Source organism: Ahaetulla prasina, chromosome 1 (assembly GCF_028640845.1).
Source record: "Ahaetulla prasina isolate Xishuangbanna chromosome 1, ASM2864084v1, whole genome shotgun sequence".
NCBI classification, from domain to species: Eukaryota; Metazoa; Chordata; class Lepidosauria; order Squamata; family Colubridae; genus Ahaetulla; species Ahaetulla prasina.
Window position 1 is genome coordinate 217706751 of NC_080539.1, and position 22517 is coordinate 217729267.

Below are 22517 nucleotides of genomic sequence, written 5' to 3' on the forward strand. Positions count from 1 at the left end.
AAACATTTAAAAATGTTTTGATTTCCCCTAGCTCTGCCCACTTAACCATCATAGCTCATCACTTGACCTTCAATTTGTGGAAAAAAATGTTTTGACACTCAATTCATGAAAAGTTGCTAGACACAGTATTCTGTGACAGCCAAACTTTTCCACTGGCTGAATTTAGCATAATTTACCATTTTATTTTGGATTAAATGTATAATACATTGTCTATACCATAGCAAGAAAGATACATTTTAAAAAAATCTAAATCATCTTAGATAATTGTTTTCTTTTTATAAAATAATTTTTAAAAGTTATTTTAACTCTTTATGTATCAATGATTTCTTATTAGCTTTATCTTAACATTTTAAAAACATGTAAACTAATTGAAAAGTATTTGCTTACCACATCTTTTATCACCTGAGACTGCAGGGAAACTTCTAACATTCTAAACTAGTACGCTAAGCATGAAAAACTAAGCCTTCAAGTTATCTGTTTCCTACAAATAAGGTTAGCCCAAATGTGCACATTCGTATTTAACAGTGCTTTAATGTTGTTATCAGCTGGCCAAACCCAAATATATAATGTGCATTATAATCCCAGTTCCTAAAAAAGTCTTCCTGTTATTTTTCTCTTTAGATATTTCTAGGAGGATTTGAAATTGATTTGAAACTAAGAATGCATAGCCCTGCCCTTTCCTCATCTATTCTTGACCAAGGTACTAAGGACCACGTCGCTTAACAATGGAATTCCTGGTTTTAATTGCCATCATAACCCAAGGACTACCTATAACTCCAATTTTCCTTGCAAGGAGTGGGGACTTTCAAGTGTTGTAGAAAACTGGACAATGAGCAATATTATTTTATGGCAAGGTATTGGCTGGTATGTCCCAGTGTTGTGCTGTGTTTTAAAGATAACAACTAATAATTAAACATCGGTTTGGAAGTCATCTGATAGCCAAAGCAGCAAATTGTATTAGATGTTATATCACATTGGTTGGGTTGCCTGTTTAACACTTTGGTTGCTGCATTTTGCAGTTTCCGTGTCATTTCCGATGGCAGTCTCACATATGGTATATTATAGTAGTTTATCTGAGCATAATCAGGATATGAATAGAATAGCATGGAATGGAATGGAATGGAATGGAATGGAATGGAATGGAATAGAATAGAATACAATTTTTTATTGGCCAAGTGTAATTGGACACACAAGGAATTAGTCTTGGTGCATACGCTCTCAGCGTACATAAAAGAAAAGATACGTTCATCAAGAATCATGTGGTACAACACTTAATGATAGTCATAGGGTACAAATAAGCAATCAGGAAACAATATCAATATAAATCGTAAGGATACAAGCAACAAAGTTACAGTCATACAGTCATAAGTGGAAGGAGATGGGTGGTGGGAACGATGAGAAGTTAATTAATTAGCATTATCAGTGCAACCCTATCCAGGTAGGATTGAAACTAACGCACCAGCTAAAGTGACCCTGGTCAAAAATTTCACTTACTTCTTGAGCAGCAACTGAGAATTCTGGAGGACCCACGACTCTTCAGAGGAAGTGTGGCCCAATCTACAATAACTACCCAGATTGTTGCTATTGGGATATCCAGTTACACTGTAAGTTGCAATGGTAGTTCTACTGGGTGGCTATCGAGACATTCTAAACTAAAAAATCATTGAGAGTTTAATGGAAGTTACTTTTTGGCAAGTAAGATTGAATACATCCTTGGTAGAAAGAGCCATTGTGCTAATATGTATAGATGTGCACCAAGTGTCTAAAACTCAATTATATAATAACGACAAAGTCCTATATTCACTTACTCAGAATTAACCTCATATAATACAACAAAACTTCCTGAGTAAGTTTACCTAAGATTGTAAACTATGACTATTTCTATCCTGGATCTTCTTTTGAAGGAAGATATATATATCACTTACGAATTTCACTATTTTAACCGCTCCATAGCATTAAAAATGATTTACGTTAGGTTATGATCATACACATTCTTTTTATTTATGAAATATCATTAGTAACTGTGGAGCAGCTAATCCAAAATTGGATTTGTAGAGTTTTTCCTTTATTATCATGTTATAAAGATTAATTGCCTTTCATTACATATTGACTCTACCATCTGCACAGATGCTATCTTCTCACAGTACATAACTCTCTGCTGGGGCTAGGCTCAAGCCCCTCCATCAGAGGAATATATTATATATCAACTACTAGTGGATGAAATTCTAGAGAGTTAATTCAGGACAGCTAAGAATTGGATTAGCCAAGTAGACATTTGAGATCGCTAAATAGGATCCACCATGTTTGTTCTGTGTACCTGCATTTAAGATGTGTTGTAACAGAAATAGGTGAAAATAGTTGGAGGAAAACATTTCTCCTACAAGGCAGACAAGTGAAACTTTCTGACACACTTATAAATTCTATCACTGCTCATTCTGTTCACCTCCTCCACATGATATGAAGAGATATGAGGTAATCCACACAATCATAGTTTTACTTGAGATACGAGAAGCCAACATGAACAATTTCCCTGGTACACAAATCCAGTGTGCTTTTCTTTTTCACTTTCCGGTTTTTTTCAAGCATGTGAACCTGACACACACAAAAAACCTGTCATACAGGGAAAAAAAAGTATCCTTTAGGAGATTATTGAAAGCACAACTGCTCAAATAGAGAGCAATCAGAGAGATTCTAACAGTTATTAATTCACTGACTGGCCTGTGTAATACTGTATAACTTCTAAAAATTATGCTTGATTTTTATTTTGTAGAAGTTTAAGCGGAAAATAAAAATACACTAACATTGAATAAAATTTGGTCTAGGATTAAGACATAAAGTTAGAAACTGGGACACTGTGAATTCTAGTTCCCTGGTTCCTTAATGTTATAAACCGAATATATTGAAAGCCCCCAAACAGAGTCCCTGTCTGATGTTTTCCACAAAGAGTATATATTGAGGAAATATTGTATTACTACCAATCTGTGAGTTTGAGCTAAAAAGGAACTAACAGTCCTTAAAATACTAGAACGTTCAGGTAAGGCATGATGATGTCAATAAAGAGATATAGAAAACTCTGGCTCAACGACAAGGCAGCAAAGAAGTAGAACTTTCTGTCTCCTTTTGCTGTCCTCTAGTATTGGTCCAGATTTTATGCGGTCCAGGTCTGGTAGCCTTAATTATGGATTCAGATGACATTTTTTTTTATTGTTCAGCATTTGTATTAATTTAACTACAGAGCACTTGAAACAGCTGGGTTTTCCCTGCCATCTGTTAGATAAGATTAAATTTCTCTTTATACCAGATGAAAATTAGAATTATTTGTGAAACAAAGAGCATACAGCTGAATGATAACAGAGCCAATCTTGTTATTCTAATGGACAGCCACTTGACACACAGTCCTATATATTGTGCATTCCTTCTGTAACATATTTTGTCTGGGAATTTAGAAGACAATTGCTTTAAATACGGTAATGTGTAGCTGAAAGTTCATTTTCCGACAGCTCAGAACCTAGAAGTTCAATTAATTACATCCTCATTCTTTGTAGATTGACAAGTTGTGAAATTTCCCTTGGAAGTGTTTTGGGACGCAAAATAAGCCATCCACACATTTTAGAATTTCCTTCAAACCAAAACATAAAAGATTGGTGCTAAACCATTAATCCTCTTCAGGTCTGTATGAATCATGTGCAGACTCTGTATTATCCTTTGCAGGATTGATCAGAGTTTGATTATCTCTTAATTGTCAGGTCTGGTCACAGTCTGAACCAAGGAAATCTTAATTAGTGTACTGGTATGGTGGCAAATTGTTCAAGTTCATAGGACTAAGCGCTGTCCAGTCAACAACTGTTTCCTCCTAAATTTGACTAAGCTATCAATTACACATTTTTAGTATATTATTGTATAATATACTATAGTACATTAGCAATTAGTATATTATTGTAATGGCTAGGAGAATATCTTGAGAAACAGGGGAAAAAGTCATAACCAAGAAAATGGTTGGATAGCGGAAATCTGAATCTAATCAGAGATCTAATTTGAGAAAATGTCTTAGATTTAGATTCTCCCTATTTCTTTTGTGAATAAAGGCAGGGGAGGGGTGAATACTTTTCAGACTTGAAAGCAATTCTGTTGTTGTAATAAAGATAGTATTAGTATTCATAACTTTGGATTCCAACTCTGGTCTTCCTTGGTGGGCTGATAATTATCATGCATGTTGGTATTGAGTTCTGTGTTGTCAACACATTGCCCAAGCACCTCTTCCAACTTGTGCTTCAGAGATACAACTCTTGTTTTCTATGTTAAGTTCTAGGCACACTACATTTGATCTTAACTCAAAGGCCAAGAAGCAATACAAATGCTTAATATGATTGGTTGGGGTACTGTCTTTTTAAGATGCAGGCCAGAAGGTTTAGCATGCACAACCCATGTAAATGAACTGAAAGCAGGAATAAAATGCTCCCGGTTCAGCCAATCTGGTAGCAATGGCAGTGGGTGGTTTGAAGAACTGGTAGCAAAAATCCTTGCCTCCCCCCGCCCAAGCCCACCCAATCGTCCAGTCGCCCACTTGCCGGCTCTTTTAAAAAATGCTTTTAAAAGGTTAAAAAAAAGGCTCTGACGATCACAGCTGAGCTGCGCGATCGTCAGAGTCTTTTTTTTTTTACTTTGAAAAGCATTTTTTACAACCTATTCAGCCAAATAGGTTGTAAAAAAATGCTTTTAAAAGTTAAAAAAAAATTGTGTGCCACAGCTGGTCGCCCCACGCCTCCTTTTGGCTTGCACTGCACGTGCGCACGCACTTCGCATTTGGTGTGTGGTGCGCACTGCACATGCATACGTGCAGCGCACATGCGCAGCCAGCGAACCAGTAGTAAACCAGTTCAGATTTCACCACTGACTGAAAGGAACCCAATAAGAATGATAAGAACTTCAGAAAATTTTAAAATAAAGTTGAGATCTTACAGATGTTTCTCTAATAATAATAATAATAATAATATTTTAATTTGTATACCGCCCTTCTCCCGAAGGACTCAGGGCGGTGAACAGGCAGATAAAATACAAATACACACAATAATTAAAAACATCCCTTAAAAAACTAATTTAAATGCCCAAATGTTAAAATTACATACTCCCCCATAAAATCACAAAACTTTAAAAACCCATCAAATAAAGATAAAAATCAGGCTAGTCCAGCCTTACGAAATAAATAAGTTTTAAGTTCGCGGCGAAAGGTCCTAAGGTCAGGTAATTGTCGAAGTCCGAGGGGAAGTTCGTTCCACAGGGTCGGAGCCCCCACAGAGAAGGCCCTCCCCCTGGGGGCTGCCAGTCGACACTGTTTGGCTGACGGCACCCTGAGGAGTCCCTCTCTGTGGGAACGTACCGGACAATGGGAGATAGAGGCTGGCAGTAGACGGTCCCGTAGATAGCCCGGTCCTAAGCCATGGAGCGCTTTAAAGGTGGTAACCAATACCTTGAAGCGTACCCGGAAAACAACAGGTAGCCAGTGCAGTCTGCGCAGGATAGGTGTTATGTGGGAGCTCCGAACCGCTCCCTCAATAACCCGCGCAGCCGCGTTCTGAACTAGCTGAAGTCTCCGGGTGCTCTTCAAGGGAGCCCCATGTAGAGAGCATTGCAGTAGTCCAGGCGAGAGGTAACGAGAGCATGAGTGACTGTGCATAAGGCATCCCGTCCAGGAAGGGCGCAACTGGCGGATCAGGCGAACCTGATAAAATGCTCTCCTGGAGACGGTCGCCAAATGGTCTTCAAAGGACAACCGACCATCCAGGAGCACGCCCAAGTTGCGTACCTTCTCCATCGGGGCCAATGATTCACCCCCGACAGACAGCCACATCTGCAGCTGACTGTACCGAGGTGCCGGCATCCACAGCCACTCTGTCTTGGAGGGATTAAGTCTGAGCCTGTTCCTCCCCATCCAGACCCGTACGGCTTCCAGACACCGGGACAGCACTTCGACAGCTTCACTGGGGTGGCCCGGGGTGATAAGTACAGCTGAGTATCATCAGCGTACAGTTGGTATCTCACCCCAAAGCCACTGATGATCTCACCCAGCGGCTTCATATAGATGTTGAACAGGAGGGGTGAGAGAATCGACCCCTGCGGCACCCCACACATGAGGCACCTTGGAGTCGATCTCTGCCCCCCTGTCAACACCGTCTGCGTCCGGTCAGAGAGGTAGGAGGAGAACCACCGATAAATGGTGCCTCCCACTCCCAACCCCTCCAACCGGCGCAGCAGGATACCATGGTCGATGGTATCAAAAGCCGCTGAGAGGTCTAATAGGACCAGGGCAGAGGAGTAACCCCTATCCCTGGCCCTCCAGAGATCATCCACCAGTGCGACCAAAGCTGTCTCAGTGCTGTATCCGGGCTGGAAGCCGGACTGGAACGGGTCTAGATATAATATAGCACTGTGCTGTGAATTTTTTTTTTATTGTCCTGAAGGCCTAAAATTATGTTTCTTTCCAAACCTGCTCTGCTGCACAATGCAGCACTTTGTCTTTCATGTTTGCCAATGGCTTGACCTTACCTTGAATTTGCTGCATCTTCCAAATGTATAAATATATAAATTGTAGAATAATCGAAACCAAGTAGTTACATTTCCTGGCTTGTAGGGGACTTGAAGAGAGAATGTTTTACAAATGAAAAATTGAGCAACAAATGCAAAAATGTAAGTCTCTTATGTCTAATCATAAAGGACCATGATTAAAGGAAACTCAGATCTAAGGTGACTTGACAGACAAAGATCACTGAGAAAACTATATGGTAATTTTAATAATTCTAGCAGCAATACACAAGCTTAAGCAAGATGGAAGGGAGGGAGAGGAATTAATTGGGAGTCTGCCTTTAGAGACATACAGAGCAGTTTTGGAGTCTGCATAGCAGTGGCTAAATAACACCACAAAAGCTGTCGTGCCCAAAGGATAGTTAGGAAAAAAACTGAGCATTCACAACACCTTGGCATGATAAAAATCTTAGCAATCAATGTATATGCATGTGTGTGTATATATCTTTGAGTCAGTCTTGATTCCTTGTGATTACCTGGACTAGTCTCAGCATTTTTTGTTTGCAAGAGTTCAGAAGTAGTTTGCCCTTGGCTCCTTCTTAAGGTTGAGGGTCACTGGCCCAAGCTCACCCAGCTGGCTTTGTGCCTAAGGTCGGACTCCCAGTCTCCCAGTTTCTAGCTTGGCATCTTAACCACTACATTAAAGTGGCTTTGGTATGGCATGGCATGGCATGGCATGGTATGATACAGATGAGATGAGATGAAAGATTAACATAATAATATTTTAGCTTTGTCCAAGTTCCACCTCAGGCCCTGATCATAGATCCCCAAAAGGAAAGCAGGGGAAGACACTCTTGCTCTAAACTTCTCAAATTGCCTTTTGAGTCTTATGTTTGATAAAGGGTTTGCCTTGAAGTGATAACTGATTTGCTGTCCTATAAAAAAGTGCAGACAAATATGTAGTTGTACGTTAAATAGAGAATTAGCCTTTCCAGTGAAACTAGACTGGACTGGACTGGACTGGACTGGACTGGACTGGACTGGACTGGACTAGACTAGACTAGACTAGACTAGACTAGACTAGACTAGACGAATAGAATAGAATAGAATAGAATAGAATAGAATAGAATAGAATAGAACAGAACAGAACAGAACAGAACAGAACAGAATAGAATAGAATATTTGGCCAGGTATGATTAGACACACAAGGAATTTGTCTCCGATGCAGAAGTTCTTAATGTACATGCAAAGCAACTGAGTAATAATAATCATAATAATGATACTAATAAGAGGGAGAATTAGAGGAGATGAAAAGGATAATAATACTATAGCCGAACAACATGGGTGAATAATTAGCCTAGAACCAAACAGATTTGTTATGCAAAGATTTGCATAAGTCATTAGCCATTCATTATAACTTTAGTAGTCCACTCATGTGAGCCAAAAATGTAAATTGTTTACAAGAAAAGTAAGCACAGTGTTTTAATATTAAAATGGGAACTCTAATCCAGTCACATGGGAGATGCTGTAAAGCTGCATAGTGTCTTTGACTGGCAAAGCTATGAATTGCTCAACCTGATGGATCCCGAGAATCCTGAAAAATCTCTAAGTAAGGCAATTATGGTATGTACTGTACCTAGCAATGAAAGAAAAACTCAGATGGCTCTGCATTAAAAGAAGCCAGCAATGTGAAACATGGAGTCAAAAGTCTGCATCATCATACAAAGACAATAATCTTTATCTAGAAGCCAGTACATCACGTATGCATCACGGAAGGACAAATGGAGAGAAAAAGCAGATACCTGAGGAATGCAGAAGCTGACTAAACAAATAAACTCACAAGTGGCTGCTCATTAATTAGCATTGTGCAGGGTGAAAGTTTGCACAGCAGCAGAAACTATAAAACTCTGAAAAGAGCAAAGTGCAAGCCAAATACTTCTTATCGGGATAAGAGCTTCCTGTTCTCTCAGACTGGTGTTCGGCCAGTTCTACGGTAATAGCAAGAAGGCGGAGTGGGAGTGTGTGGATAAAACTTTATGGTTATTAGACTCAGTGGTTTTGTTATTGCTGCAAGATCCTTCTAACTAGGTAAAAGTCTTTCTAAAACTTCTCTCTAAAATGTGTCTCACTTTAGTGGGGTGCATGGATTTTCCCTGAATAAATTTCCTCCATTGATGAAAGCTAGGCACCTAACAGTCTCAAGACACCTGATCTCATCTGCTTGCAAACTGCAGGTCAAAGTAAGGGGTGTGTGGGAGAACTGGAAGGGCATAACTCAACAGGAAGTCTAAGCCATATTTGACTAAGTACAATCTATAAAATGGTAAGGTTTAATGAGATTTTGAAATTTTTGTTAACACCTGTGGATGGAGAACCATAGGCAATTCGTTTAAAGGCTATACTGTCTTCCAGAAAAATTGAGGATTTGTTTGGGGAGTCATGGGATGTTTTTTGGAAATCTGATGTCCAGACAGTAACAGAGGCCATTAGTTGGAAATGGATCTGCGGATCCAAATCTTGGTTTGAGAGGTGAAATGCCACTTTAGTGAATTCATATTGGACTTCTGCCAGTGCCACTGAGTCTAGGTGACATGCTGGAAGATTTTAACAAGAATTTAAAAGTTCTTTCCAGCAAAGCAGAATTTACTGTAGATAAAGTTTGTATTCAATTGTTTTAAGAGACTGCAATATTACTGAAGATATTAAATTAACTTATATGAACCTTGATAGCATTTGGTATACTTGATAATAAAAATTAAATAGTAGTTTTTTTTGACAGTTTTAAAAACGTTTTGTTTAGGACAATTACCAGTAAATACCTTTATGCTTATGATTTACTAGGTATATTGGAATTGTAACAGAATGAAAAGGGTAGAGAGAAGTCTTCTAGGCCAGGGGTCCCCAACCTTGGCAACTTTAAGCCTGGTGGACTTCAACTCCCAGAATTCCCCAGCCAGCTTTTCTAGGCAGCATAGAATATTTCTACCTCTTCTGTTTCTACCAAGGGTTAGCACAGAGTAAGAGAGCCATTTTGTATAATTAACAACCTTTTATTTAAAACATTTATATAGCCGCCGATCTTGCATGCAACTTCCAATCAAAAGTTAAAACAACATATCGCATTTTACCCATTGAGTTTATGCTACCTAAAGAATACCCTGAGTAGGATTCAAAGTGTTGCAGCATGTTTTATTTGAGGCTGGGGGAATGGGGAAAGTTAAGTCTGGGTGACTAGAACCCAGAATAAATTGATCTGTAGTTGAGTAGGTCTTCAGCTAGTTGCACTGACCCAAAGTTGGAGCTGAGATTATTTTCAAATAGGCAAATAAAGTTTTGAAGCAACTACATCTGGAAAAATAAAATTCTCCCAGCTCCTGAAGATTCCTATTACTTATTGGAGGATATTTGGGGAGATGGTAAATCCCACTTTTTTCATCCAGGATTCAACAACTTTTTCTCTTCTTTATTTTTAAAAGAACGCAAATATTCTTATCTCCAGCAGAGAAAAAGACAGGGTAATCTTTAATGGAATGCATGGATGACCTTGCAGAAAGGGGAGAAGAGATACTGCTTGGGAAGCAACCATAGGAAAGAGCAGGAGTCCCGCAGTTGCTTAATGGGCAGGTAAAAAAATTAAGGAAGGACAGGTCTTAATGGAGCAAGCAGTTAAAAGTGGAGAAAGAGAAGTTTGCTCTTTCAGATTTGCAGGATTATAATATTATACATTTTATAATATATAATATTACAAATATTATAATATTATAAGGTCTTATAATAAAGTAGATTTAGCTCATCTGCTTGTGTTTCCTGTCTGGTTTACCCAGGAGGGCTGACATAATCTGACTCTGTTCATGATCAAAAGCCATATCACACTCATGGATATGGATTGATCTTTTGGCATGAAGCTGATTGTCTCTGACTGCAAATGTCAGAGTTTATGGTTTGCATGTTCACCACAGGTTATCTGCTGATCACTTTTAATTAACATTATACTAATAGGTGAACACAGGAAGGGGAAGCATCCAGACACCAAGGAATTGGAATGATGATGATAAAAAGAAGCCTCCCAGAGTTAGATATGAGGCTGTAGGTTGGTGACTAAAAGGAAATTGCCAAAGGGTTTTTCAGAGTTGGAGGGAGGGGGATTCAATTATACAGAAGTTTCACAAAGTCAGCTCAAAGTACTTCTTACTTTAGCAAGATTGGGCCTTGAGAAAGTTTCCATTTCACCTTATGAAGAGACCCAATACAAAACAAGAGCTGCTCAGCTGCAATATGAGCCATGCTACCACACAATGGAAAAGTGCACACCTAATAATTAATGAAGCTTCGTGGCATTGCCATACCGATATAGTCTGCAGAATTCCAACACAACTGCATGTATCTGTGCAAGCATCACAGATATTAGTTTTTGAACATATACTTTTGTGAAACCAGTCAAAACATTTGGGGCTTTGAGTTAACCCTATCTGAAAGATTCAAGATTCAGAAGGATCTTGACAGATCTGAGCATTGGGTCCTACCCAACAAGATGCAGTTTGTGGGTGAGAAAAGTAAGGTTCTGCACTCAGGCAAAAACAACAGCAACCACCAGATGCACATGTGCAAGATAGGTGATACTTGATTCAACAGTAGTGCCAATGAGAGGAATCTAGGTCTCCTGATGGGAGGTCATCACTTAAGTATGAGTCAGCAATATACTGCAATTGCCAAAAAAAAAATATCAATGCAATTCTGGGGTGCATCAACAGAGAGATAGTATCAAGATCAAGAGAAGTGATAGTGCCCACTCTATACTCCACTGATGAGGCAACATTTAGATATTGCATCCAGTTCTGGTCACAATACATAAAGGATGCTGAGGCTCTAGAAAGAATGTAGAGAAGAGCAACAAAATTGATAATGGATCTAGAGGCTAAATTCTGTGAAGAACAGCTTAAGGAACTAGGTAAATTTAACAAAGAGAAGACTGAAAGGAGACATGATAGTCTTCTAATACTTGAAGTGCTGTCCCAGAGAAGAGGGTATTGATCTTTACAGCATCTGAATGTAAGACAAGAAGCAATGGATGGAAGCTGATCAAAGGGAGATCCAATATGGCAATAATGAGACATTTCCTGACAGTGAAAGCAATAGAATACTTGCCTCCTGTGCTAGGTGCTCCATTGCTGGAAATTTTCAAGAAATTTCCATTCATCTGAAATTGTGTGGGGATACCTGTCTGGGGCTGGACTAAAAGACCTCCAAGTCCCTTCCATCCCAATGATTCTCTAGTAAGGTCTCACTTGCTTATTCAAAAAGAAAGCAAAACTGTTGTGGTCCGTCAGCAGCCTACGGAGCTGGCAATGGAGTCGGACAGTGATGAGGTTGAAGTGAGGCCAGGGCCATCGGGAAGTGAGGTACAGACTCCAGAGCCTCCAGAGACTGATAGTAGTGAGGCAGAGGAACAGGAAGAGCCTGTTCCTAATGCACGCATGAGAAGAGCTGCCAGAAGGCAAGAGCAGCTCAAGCAGAGAGGACAACTTGGGAGTAGGGCCAAGAGATGATTGGCCCCTCCCATAAGGCTTAAAACAGACCAGCACCAGCATTTGAGCTTTGCCGGAAAACAACATTGTAGCTGCGTCTTCTGCTTCATCTATCTTTGTTTCTGTGGCTTCTGGACATTTGCCAGGAAGGGCATTTGGCAGTTTGCCTAATGGACTAAGGTTTGCGAGATAACTGAGGAATTTGTGTTGGGAGGCATTTGTTTTACTTTGAGTTGAATGATGCTGGGAATGAAGTAATTCCCAGCTGTTCGATTAAAGTTTGTTTGTTTTTCCACGGATTAAGTTTATTACTACCTACGGCCTGGGTCACAACAAAAACAGTTTTAATATTGCAACTGAAAAAAGGGTAGGAAAAGTCTGAGTTCTTGAGTTTTACACCAAGAACAAAATCTTTGCTTTCATGTATACCAACCACTGATATTTTAAAAGGAAGCAAGCTATTTTGATTTAGTTGATAATCCTTATTTAAAGAGGTAAAGACCAGGGGTAAAATGCACTTACCTTCGCTACCAGATTGCAAATGTGAGTGTGCTCACGCGTGCGCTTGCGCAGAGCCTTCTGCACATGCACAGAGGGTCAAAAATGGGACATCATGACATCCAGGTGGGTGGGCGGAGCCTCCGCGCCAGCCCTACCGGATCATGAAAGCCGGATAGATCCGGCTGGATTTCACCACTGGTAAAGACCCTTTGAGTTGACAAGATATACCCATGTTATTTTCTCAAAAAGAATATGGAAGTAGTTTGCAGTTGCCTGTTTCTTTTTGTTTTATTTGTTTGGGGTGGGTGGTTGCTTCTCAGGCTTTATCTCATTATCGTTTACAAGTCCTTTAAAGGTTTCCCATCTAAGTATTAAATAGGTCCAATCCTGCTAGGTTTTCAAAACCCGTCAAGGTCAGTTAAGTGATGCCCTTACCTGCTGAGACAATCCTTACTTAAACATGGCCTTTACTTCCATAGAGAACCAGGGAACATACTGATACCACTTTCTCCAATCCGGTACCCTTTAGGGTGTGTTGGAACTACAACACTCAGAACTGTCAACCAGCAAAGCCAAAGAGGGTCAATTCTAGGAATAGTAGAAGACATCTAGAACAGGGGTGTCACACTTGCGGCCCGTAGGCTGGAAGTGTCACGCACTGGCTACGCCCACCCTCGGTTTAGCAAAGGATAAAAAAGTCGCGTTATGTCACTTGATGACAATGTGACGCCACAAGTTTGACACCCCTGCTCTAGAAGGAACCAAACTGAGGAATGGTCACATAAATATAGTGACCAGACGTCCCGCTTTTGGCGGGACAGTCCCGCTTTTTAATAATTTGTCCCGCGTCCCGCTGCAATTCCAAAAAGTCCCAATTTTTGTTTTGTTTCACTCCCATTCTGAAAATGGGAGGCGGCAACACAAGAGGAGGAGGCGGAGAAGGGGGAGTGGCAGAGAAGGGGGCGCGAGAGGGAGGAGAGACGCCGCTTGACTTCACCCGAGAGGAAGAGAAGAGCAGAGAGGAGAGCCGAGGAGAGCCGAGTATGCCTGGAAGAGCAGAGAAGCAGCAGCCGCTCCTCCTCCTTCAGGCAGGTGGCAAGACTCAGCACGCATGTGCAGCCCCCCCTCCCCCCCGGTCAATGGTGTCCCGCTTTGCCATGGCTGAAATCTGGTCACTTTACACATAAAGCTACTTTGAGCTTGCATTTGGAACAAATAAATAATACCTGAAAAGAAAAGGTTAAGTTCCATTTACCCTCTAGTCAGTTTTGTTTTATTAACATTCAATCTGAGAATGGGTTCCCTATGAAAAAAAAGATATTTCTCAAGATATCATTGACCACCTTGCCCATGTGCATATTACGCTAAGTATCATAAAGTTATTTATAGGCAAACCTGCATAGGGTTGGACTGAAGAGTTTCTTGAAAGGCTGGTCTTTTCCTTTTTTTTTTTTGGTGCTATATTTCTTTCTTAGAATAAGGGGCTATTTGCCATTTTATTTTGGCTCAAGTGCCATATGCTTAAACCATCCCATCAGATATAGAGAGCAATTCAGGCTTACTGGTGTGTGAAAGAATTTGAATTTCCATGCTTTCTGAAAGTGCTGGAAGAGACTATTAGTCTTCAACAGGTTTATTTCTTTAATGCTTACTCATTTAAGAGTGATTGATAATCATTGCCTCTTTAAAGTGTCTTAAATGCATTACTAGGAAATTCTATAGTTACATGCTTGCTCTTTCCACCTACTTTCTTTTGTGCATCCAATCAATGGTGCCACGTGTTCTTCTTCAAATCAAATGATAACTGGGGCTCTTTTGACACAATATTTGTTAAAAGTGAGTTTGAATTTAACATGCAATTGCCTAGATTACCCCATCTAGAGGAAACTGGATTCCACCATTTTTCCCCCTCCCAGGGAGAAGCAATCTTGAATTTTTGTTTTGCTTTGTTGAACTACCCAAAGAAGATGGAGGTAATGGTTTCATTTGGGAGATTTATTTTTTTAATATGGAATCCTTATAAAAGGTTCCAGTGTAATGCACACATCTTGAAAATCATAATAAGGAAATGCATTTCCTCTTGTTTTTTTAGAGAAGATTCAGATTTTGCAGTGGAAACCACTCAGTATTTGACAGACTGTGACCATATGCTTACTAAAATGGGAGAAAGCTCCATAGACTACCTTCACTGCAAAAGATTGTGCAGCAGATACCTGGAATGTGAATAATATTTCAGATTGCCCTTTTTTTCCTGCACACTAATATTAATTACTGTAACTGAATAATTAGAACACTATCAATATTTTTATAATAGGCACAGGAAAGAATACATTTATAGACATTTGAGGCTTCATCTGTTGCCATACTGTTGGTTGATTGTTTAATTTGAACTGTTTTCAAATTACTATAATGTAACAATATGAATTGCCTTAGGATCTATTTTTTAAAGGGGCTAAATCTAAACATTGTAAATATAATTCTACTACCGGCCAGCAGAGTCCTCAGAGGGAATAAGCATCTCCTCAGACTACAAACATTCCTCATTCATATTTCTTTGCCTGATATACAGCCCTTGATCACAGGCAGAACCCAACCGTTCTCTTTACTACAAAGACAATTCTTTTTAAAATCAGGAACAGAACTCTCAGAATTTATATACTTCTACATCAGGGGTGTCAAACTCAAGGCCCACGGGCCGGTTCTGGCCCAGGGAGTGCTTAGATCTGGCCCACGGGGCCGGCCTGGAAATGGCAAAGGACCAGCCTGCGGTGCCTCTGCCACCGAAAATGGGGCTCTGCACCCCATTTTTGCCGCTGGAGTGCTGCAGGAGGCCATGCAGGCCCAAAACAGGGCGTGAGGGGTGCCTCCCATTTTGGTTGCCAGAGTGCTGCAGGAGTCTGTCCTTGACTCAGAACATTATAAAAGGAAGGAAAGGTAAAATATTTTACCTTCCAGGCTTGCAGGATTCTGCTATTATAGCCTATCTCAGGGGTCACCAATCTTTCGGACCTCAGGGACCACTAAATTCATAATTTTAAATCCTGCGGACCACTAATATGATCTGCCTAATGACCAACTGGGTGGGAGTGGCTAGGTTGTCATGTGACTGAGTGGGCGTGGCCAACTCGATGTCACTCACGTGGAGTGGCACCTCACTAGCCTCTACTCGCCCCTCCTCTCCCAGCCACCCCTTGCCTCCCCAGGCTCCTTAGGGCCCCAACAGGAAGCAGTTATTGGAGCTAAGCAGCCACCACAAGAAAGAGTTGGCAAAACAGTGGCTCAGTTCAAATTGGATCTGACCAAGAGGGACGCTCAGTAGAAGCACCTCAGTGGGGACTAGGAGCATAGGCTTTCCAAGCAGAGGCCAGGTACCGGCACCTGGAGGCTCAGCCGGCTGAGATGGTCAGCCAGTTCCAGCCAGTTCCAGGCCATGATGCAGTCCCACTGGAACAAGGCCCTCTGGCTCTTCGCCACCAGTGGCACTTCATTCTAGCCTTTGCCCAAAGCCCCGTACCAGGAGGCTGAAGCAGATCGCAAGTTGGAATTTCTGCCCCCCCTCCGACCCACACAAAAAGACCCCAAAGGGGGAGACTCTCTTGCAACCATTCATTGCATGTATCCGGCCCAGGGACCATAGTTTGAGGACCCCTGATTTAGTGCAATATAAAAAATGCAAATAATTTTTCTGCGGACCACCAAAATTTTCTCGCGGACCACCAATGGTCCACGGACCACCAGTTGGTGACCACTGGCCTATCTGGTCTTTCTCTCATAGGGTGTTCAAGTAGATCAAGAACGTATTAAAAAAACAAAATTACAGACATGTAGGCCTCTCTATTTTTATAAGTGTATAAAACCATGTGTGAGGAGGTGGGGTCCTATGTTACACCCACCCTGGCCATGCCCTGTCCCCCCCAGCTACAGCCCTCAGCCCTCCGAGGTTAAACACAACCCTGATGCGGCCCTCAATGAAATCGAGTTTGACACCCCTGTTCTACATTTATTTGCAACCAATTTAACCTGTTATATACATCTATATTCTCATTCTCATTCTCTCTCTCTCTCTTTCTCTCTCTTTATATATGAGTTTGTGTGTGTGTGTGTGTGCGTGCAGGGGTAAAATGCTCCCGGTTTGGACCGGATCGGCTGATCCGGTAGCGATGGCGGTGGGTGATTCGGAGAACCGGTAGCAAAAATCCCTGGGCCCCCTGGCTATGCCCATCCAATCACCCGGTCCCCACTTGCCCGCTTGCCTGCTTGCCACTTCTTTCTGGCTCGCTCGCTTTTCCCGCCCGAATGGTAGGAATAGGTTGTAAAAAATGCTTTTCAAAGGAAAAAAAAAAAGATTACGTGCCATAGCTGATCTCACACACACACACGCTGTTCTACTTACTTCATGCCTCCTTTTGGCGTGTGCTGTGTGCATACGCACCTCACATTTGGTGCATTGTGTGCACTGTGCATCTGGCATGCAGTGCACATTTGGTGCGCAGTCTGCATGCGCAGCCAGCAAATCAGTAGTAAACTGGTTCAGATTTCACCGCTCTCTGTATGTGTGTGTGTGTGTAACACAAATCACTGCAATCAGTATCTCTGGTCCATCCAGGATCAAATGTTTGAGTCTTAATGATAAAACTTCTCCTTAAAATTTTAATTGAGAACTTTTGAGAACAATTGAATCTCACTTCCCAGAATCATAAACCTCTGTTGTGAATATCTCTGCAGCACCACTGTTCAAACAGTTTCTCTGTATACGAAAACACAGCATCTCTTGTCAATGGTTGTCTGGTTAAATATAATGAATCCATTTTCCAAAGTCGATCCAAGAAAGTCCAGTCCATTACTCATCAATTTCATCATCTCTGAGTTTCTCATGTCCGTGCCCCTTTCAACCTTCTCCACCAAGCTTGCAATTCTCAGACCAGACTCTTTTTTTTCTTTAAATCTGGCAGTGCCAAACCAGATTCCAGTCCATCGGGCTGCAAATCAAGTCCAGCTGTTATTTTCTGCCTTTGATTGTCACTCTGGGATTGTCAAAACCATGGCTGATCCATCAATTTTTTTAAATTAAAGTTTTCAAATAAAACTTTTAAGTTAAAGAGCATTTTTTTCAAAAGCTTCCCAGAGAGTTTTATCTCTTTTTGTAGACATTGTGAAGACGAGCAGGGGAGGAAGCTATCATTGTTGCAATATATTTATCAGTATTCAATTGGGGAGGAGGGGGGAGACAATGTCCGTGTGTGTGTGTGTGTGTGTGTGTGTGTGTGTGTTTGTCTTTTCAATCCACTTTTTAAAAACTACAGGTAGTCCTCAACTTACGATCACAACTGAGCCCAAAATTTATGTTGCTAAGTGGGAAATCTGTCAAGTGAGTTTTGTTCCATTTTACAACCTTGCTTTACCACAGTTGTTAAGTGAATCATAGCAGTTGTTAAGCTAGTATCACGGTTGCTAAGTGAATCTGGCTTCCCCATTGACTTTGCTTGTCAGAAGGTTGCAAAGAGGGGATCACATGATCCCAGGACACTGCAACTGTCATCAATACGATCCAGTGTTCAAGCATCCGAATGTAAATCATATGATCCTGAGGATGCTGAAATAGTCATAAGGGTGAAAAATGGTCATAAGTCACATTTTTCAGTGCCGTTGTAACTGCAAACAGTCACTAATTAAACTGTTGTCAGTTGAGGACTATCTGTATTTTTGTCTAATTTGTTTTCTTTCTTTTTTTGGAGTTTGCATTCTAAGTTTCTGAATAAAAATTAAAAAAAATTGCTAAAAATAATTAGGGGCAGAGCTCCAACTGTGAAATGAGGCCAGAAAAACTTAAAATAATTCTCAGATTAAAGTTGGGGAATTTCCAAGACGCTGAAAGAATCCAGGTAAATGAAGCACAATGAATATCTAGTTCAAAAGTGTACTAATTCTGTAGTATTGAGTGAAATGTTGAACCAGGAAACTGTGCTAATTGTTTTATGCTTCTATAATGCTAAAGCTCAACATTTTTAATTATTTATAAAAATTGTGAATTTAGCATATAACCTTACCCCTTTATGACACTGTATAGGAAACATTTTTTTATTTAGAAAATTATTTTAATCTATAATGTTAACTTGAATTTTCTAACCAGCCAAGAAATTTGACTGTTAAAATGGCCTTGCTTTTTTGCATTTTTGCTTTTCAAAACTGTCAGTAAGGGAGTACAAGTTGTGAGGGCCCTATGTCTCTTAAGGGTTGAACAGACATCTCTGGCACTGCACCTGAAGGAACATGTGCATCTGTCGTTCGAAGACAGTCGCATAGCTGTTGGATTCACATGTCTACAAATTTTAACATTCTGGCTTGGGACCTCAAACTGCAAAGCCCAGAACAGGAAGTTGGATCGACCAATCAGCATGCAGGATGCACACCCCCACTGGGAGTGTTTGTATTGGTCTCTCTGCAGCTATCTTTAATCCAGGGGTGAAATCCAGCAGGTTCTGACAGGTTCTGGAGAACTGGTAGCAGAAATTTTGAGTAGTTTGGAGAACCAGCAAATACTACCTCTGGCTGGCTCCAGAGTGGAGTGGGAATGGAGATTTTGCAGTATCCTTCCTCTGCCATGCCCACTAAGCCATGCCCACAGAACCGGTAGTAAAAACATTTGAATTTCACCATTACTTCAGTCTACGCTTACCCATCAATTCCATCGCATGGTGGGTATGCGATGATGGGCAGTAGCGGGAGCAACTCTAAATTTAGTTTACAAGCTAGAGTTAGGATTCCAGGCAGGTGCCATCAGAGAACCATCAACAATGAGAACTATTAAGCTGCTATCCCAAAACAGGAGGCAAAGTCAGAGAGTTTTTGAGAGAGACGCACTTTCCACTGCACTATATATTTCAAATATACAAATACTTGTAATAATCCTCAAGGCCTTACTTGGGTGGATAAAACAGTTAAAGTGCCAGCATATAAATGTTATTTTGGATAGATAGCTTTCACCTATTGTTCCCTCCCTGGTACAGGTTTGATATTTCAGATGTATTAAAATATTGTCATCATAGACGGGACAAAAAAATGATCTGGATTTATTACTAAGCCTCTGGGCCATCTGCACTAGAGCAAGGATTTCTGACTCCCATTATTTACCAATAACAAGAAATGACTCCCTTCTCACATGTACATCTTAAATTAAATTAGCTACCGTGCCTCCTCTGCTGGCCTAGGTGGGGCAGGCCTGTCCCATTGGGATGAGACAGTTTCTCGTGTAGGGCTTTAAAAGTGATAACCAACACTTTGAATTGAATCCAGAAGGAAACGGCAGCCAGAGCTGTCATGGAACAGCAGTATAACATGGATCACTGTAGAGGCCCCAAAGACTGCCTGTGCTGTCACATTCTGCATCACTTCTAGCTTCCTAATAGCAATAGCACTTAGTCTTATATATCGCTCCACAGTGCTTTACAGCCCTCACTAAGCAGGTTTAGAGAGTCAGCATCTTGCCCCCAGCAATCTGGGTCCTCATTTTACCGACCGCGGAAGGATGGAAGGTTGAGCCAACCTAGAGCCAGTGAGGATTGAACTGCTGGCAGTTGGCAGAATTAGCCTGTAATACTGCATTCTAACCACTGCGCCACCAAAGCTCATTCAATCCTCTTCAAGGGTATCCCCATGTAAACTGCATTGTAATAGTCCAGATGTGGGATGACTAGGGATTGAATGACTGAGCAGAGCAATGCCTGATCCAGGAAAGGCTGCAACTGGTGCACAACCTAGAGTTGTGTGAATGCTTTTCTTAGCTGCAACTGCCACCTGCTCTTCGAGCAAATCCAGGAGAACCCCCAGGTTGTGGACTGGGTCTGTCTGGAGTAGTGCCACCCCATCCAGAAATAAAGATGTCAAAGTCTCAGATCTTGGAGCTCCATGCACCCAAAGCCATTCGGTCTTTCCAAGATTCAGTTGAAGACTGTTGTCCCCCATCCAGGCTCTTATAGCTTGCAGGCACTGTGAGAGGGCAGCAACAACATCACTTGTGTCACCAAGAATGGAGATATAAAGTTGAATATACTGGATATATATACAGCCCATGGTGATGGATGAGCTCACTGAGAAGCTTCGTGTAGATTTTAAAAAGAAGTGGAGAGTACCGAGCCTTGTTGCACACCATAAAACAGTAGCTGTGAACTGGATCTTTTACTCCTTATTAACACCGATTGGGACCGGCTTTAGAGAAAGGAGCCAAACCAACACACAACTGTTTTGCCCATGGCTAACCTTACTTAACCTTTCTCTGCTCTTCCATACAGAGCCCATGTAGTCCTTCATATTACACTTACTTCTTTTCTCACAAGTCATCAAACTTTCGTCACCCCTTGATTTTTGTTTTGGCTTGCAGACATGGTGTGTCTACCTTGTTTGATGCAACATCATTTTACCTTAGCTGCCAACCGTTGTTTCCATATTTCTCTTACATAGGCTTACAGGATCTGAATCTGATTCTGCAAATGTTATGTAGGCAGAAGTGAGAATGAACAGGAATAGATAGCCCCAAAGGTATATCTAAAATATAAATCCTTGAGATTTACTTGTGTCGTATAAGATAATAGCTACTACATCATCAGCTGACAATGCCCATGCACGCAATAGGGAAAGATGGAGTAGATTGCTTTCGTAATTAATTTGTATGATTTAAAATTAAGGAGAAAAAGATTGACAGGATAACTTCACTCCTGCTGAATCTGTTGTCTATCTGTTTTTGGTCCTTTTAGGGAATTGTAAGGGGTTCTTTTTTAAATAAGAAAAGGTATATGTTAACAACTATGCCTTTTTATACATTTCCTACCTTGACTTTCCAGTGGCTTTTGTGGACAAGAGAGCTGATTATCTGCAGCTAAACGGGTGTAGCAGAAAGGTTGCAAATCTTTCACTTGGTCTGAATGTCTCAGAATGGCCAGGGATGCTGAAGTTTCAGCTAAAATCTTGAAAAGAAAAAAGAAAAAAAAGTTGTTTTTCAATCCAACTTTGTAGTCATCAAGACATGCACATAATATTTTACAACTGTATTACATTTAATATTCTGGATGGTCTCTGGCAAGTTTCAGTGCTAGATTGGAGACAGTCTTCCCTAAACTGGTGCCTCCAGATGTATTCAACTACAACTCTCAACCAGTATCACATTTGGAGGTATTCAGCCAGGGAAGTTAATAGTTAATAGTACCTTAGAATTCTGTTTAGTCAATCCAGTTCTGTTGAGCCTACATTTGAGTGGGCCAAGCCTTGTGAATTTCCTAAGCAGCTGTGTTTTGTGACAATATCACAAGCCTTATTTTATTGATTGATTGATTGATTTTGGTCCTTCCTACTACCTGTTTCCCTCCTTGGCACAGAAAAACTGCGAATAATGGCATATGATATATGCTGATTTTTGCTCAAAGTTAATTTGTATCTTTAGAAGTAAAAAAAGCTATAGGAAGGTATTAATCTGCTTAACATTTCTAAGTACATCATCCAAGGGATTTTGTTTTTTTAATCTTACATATGCTCAGCAGAGCTACTGGCAAAAACTGTACATTTTCTTCATTTCATCCTTGCAACATCAAATGGTAAGCAGCAAAAATTGGATCAGACTTCAAAGACGGCTGTGCTCCCAGTCACAGAGCGACTCCTCCATTTCACATATTGAATTCAAACAGGATATCAAAGTGCTACCAAAGAACCTCAGGTCCTTGTGAGAAAAAAAAAGAGAGAGGATCTCACATCTGTAGAAAGTGAAGTGCGCAGACAAATCACCTCAGGGACCAGCTAACATTTATTCACAGCAGCAGATTTCCAGCCTTTTGATTCCGTTGTTCGCTTGTACCTCCCTGTCTTTCTACAGAACAAAAGTTCTTAGCAAGCGGGGCTTTTGTCTCCAAGACTTGAAAATATTCCTAATGGTTTCATATTCTGATAGTTGTGCCAAGTAACTGTGAACATGCTTCTGAACTGTAG

At 40.8% G+C, this 22517-nt stretch overlaps 1 protein-coding gene across 1 annotated transcript in view; it reads right to left on the minus strand.

The window, feature by feature from the left end:
• MYO3B (myosin IIIB) overlaps positions 1 to 22517 on the minus strand; it is a 284495-nt gene that overhangs the window by 28856 nt on the left and 233122 nt on the right. Inside the window, exon 30 of the mRNA XM_058190849.1 lies at positions 21370 to 21505. Within this exon, the coding sequence (XP_058046832.1) occupies positions 21370 to 21505 (136 nt within the window). The remainder of the gene's footprint in view (positions 1 to 21369; positions 21506 to 22517) is intronic.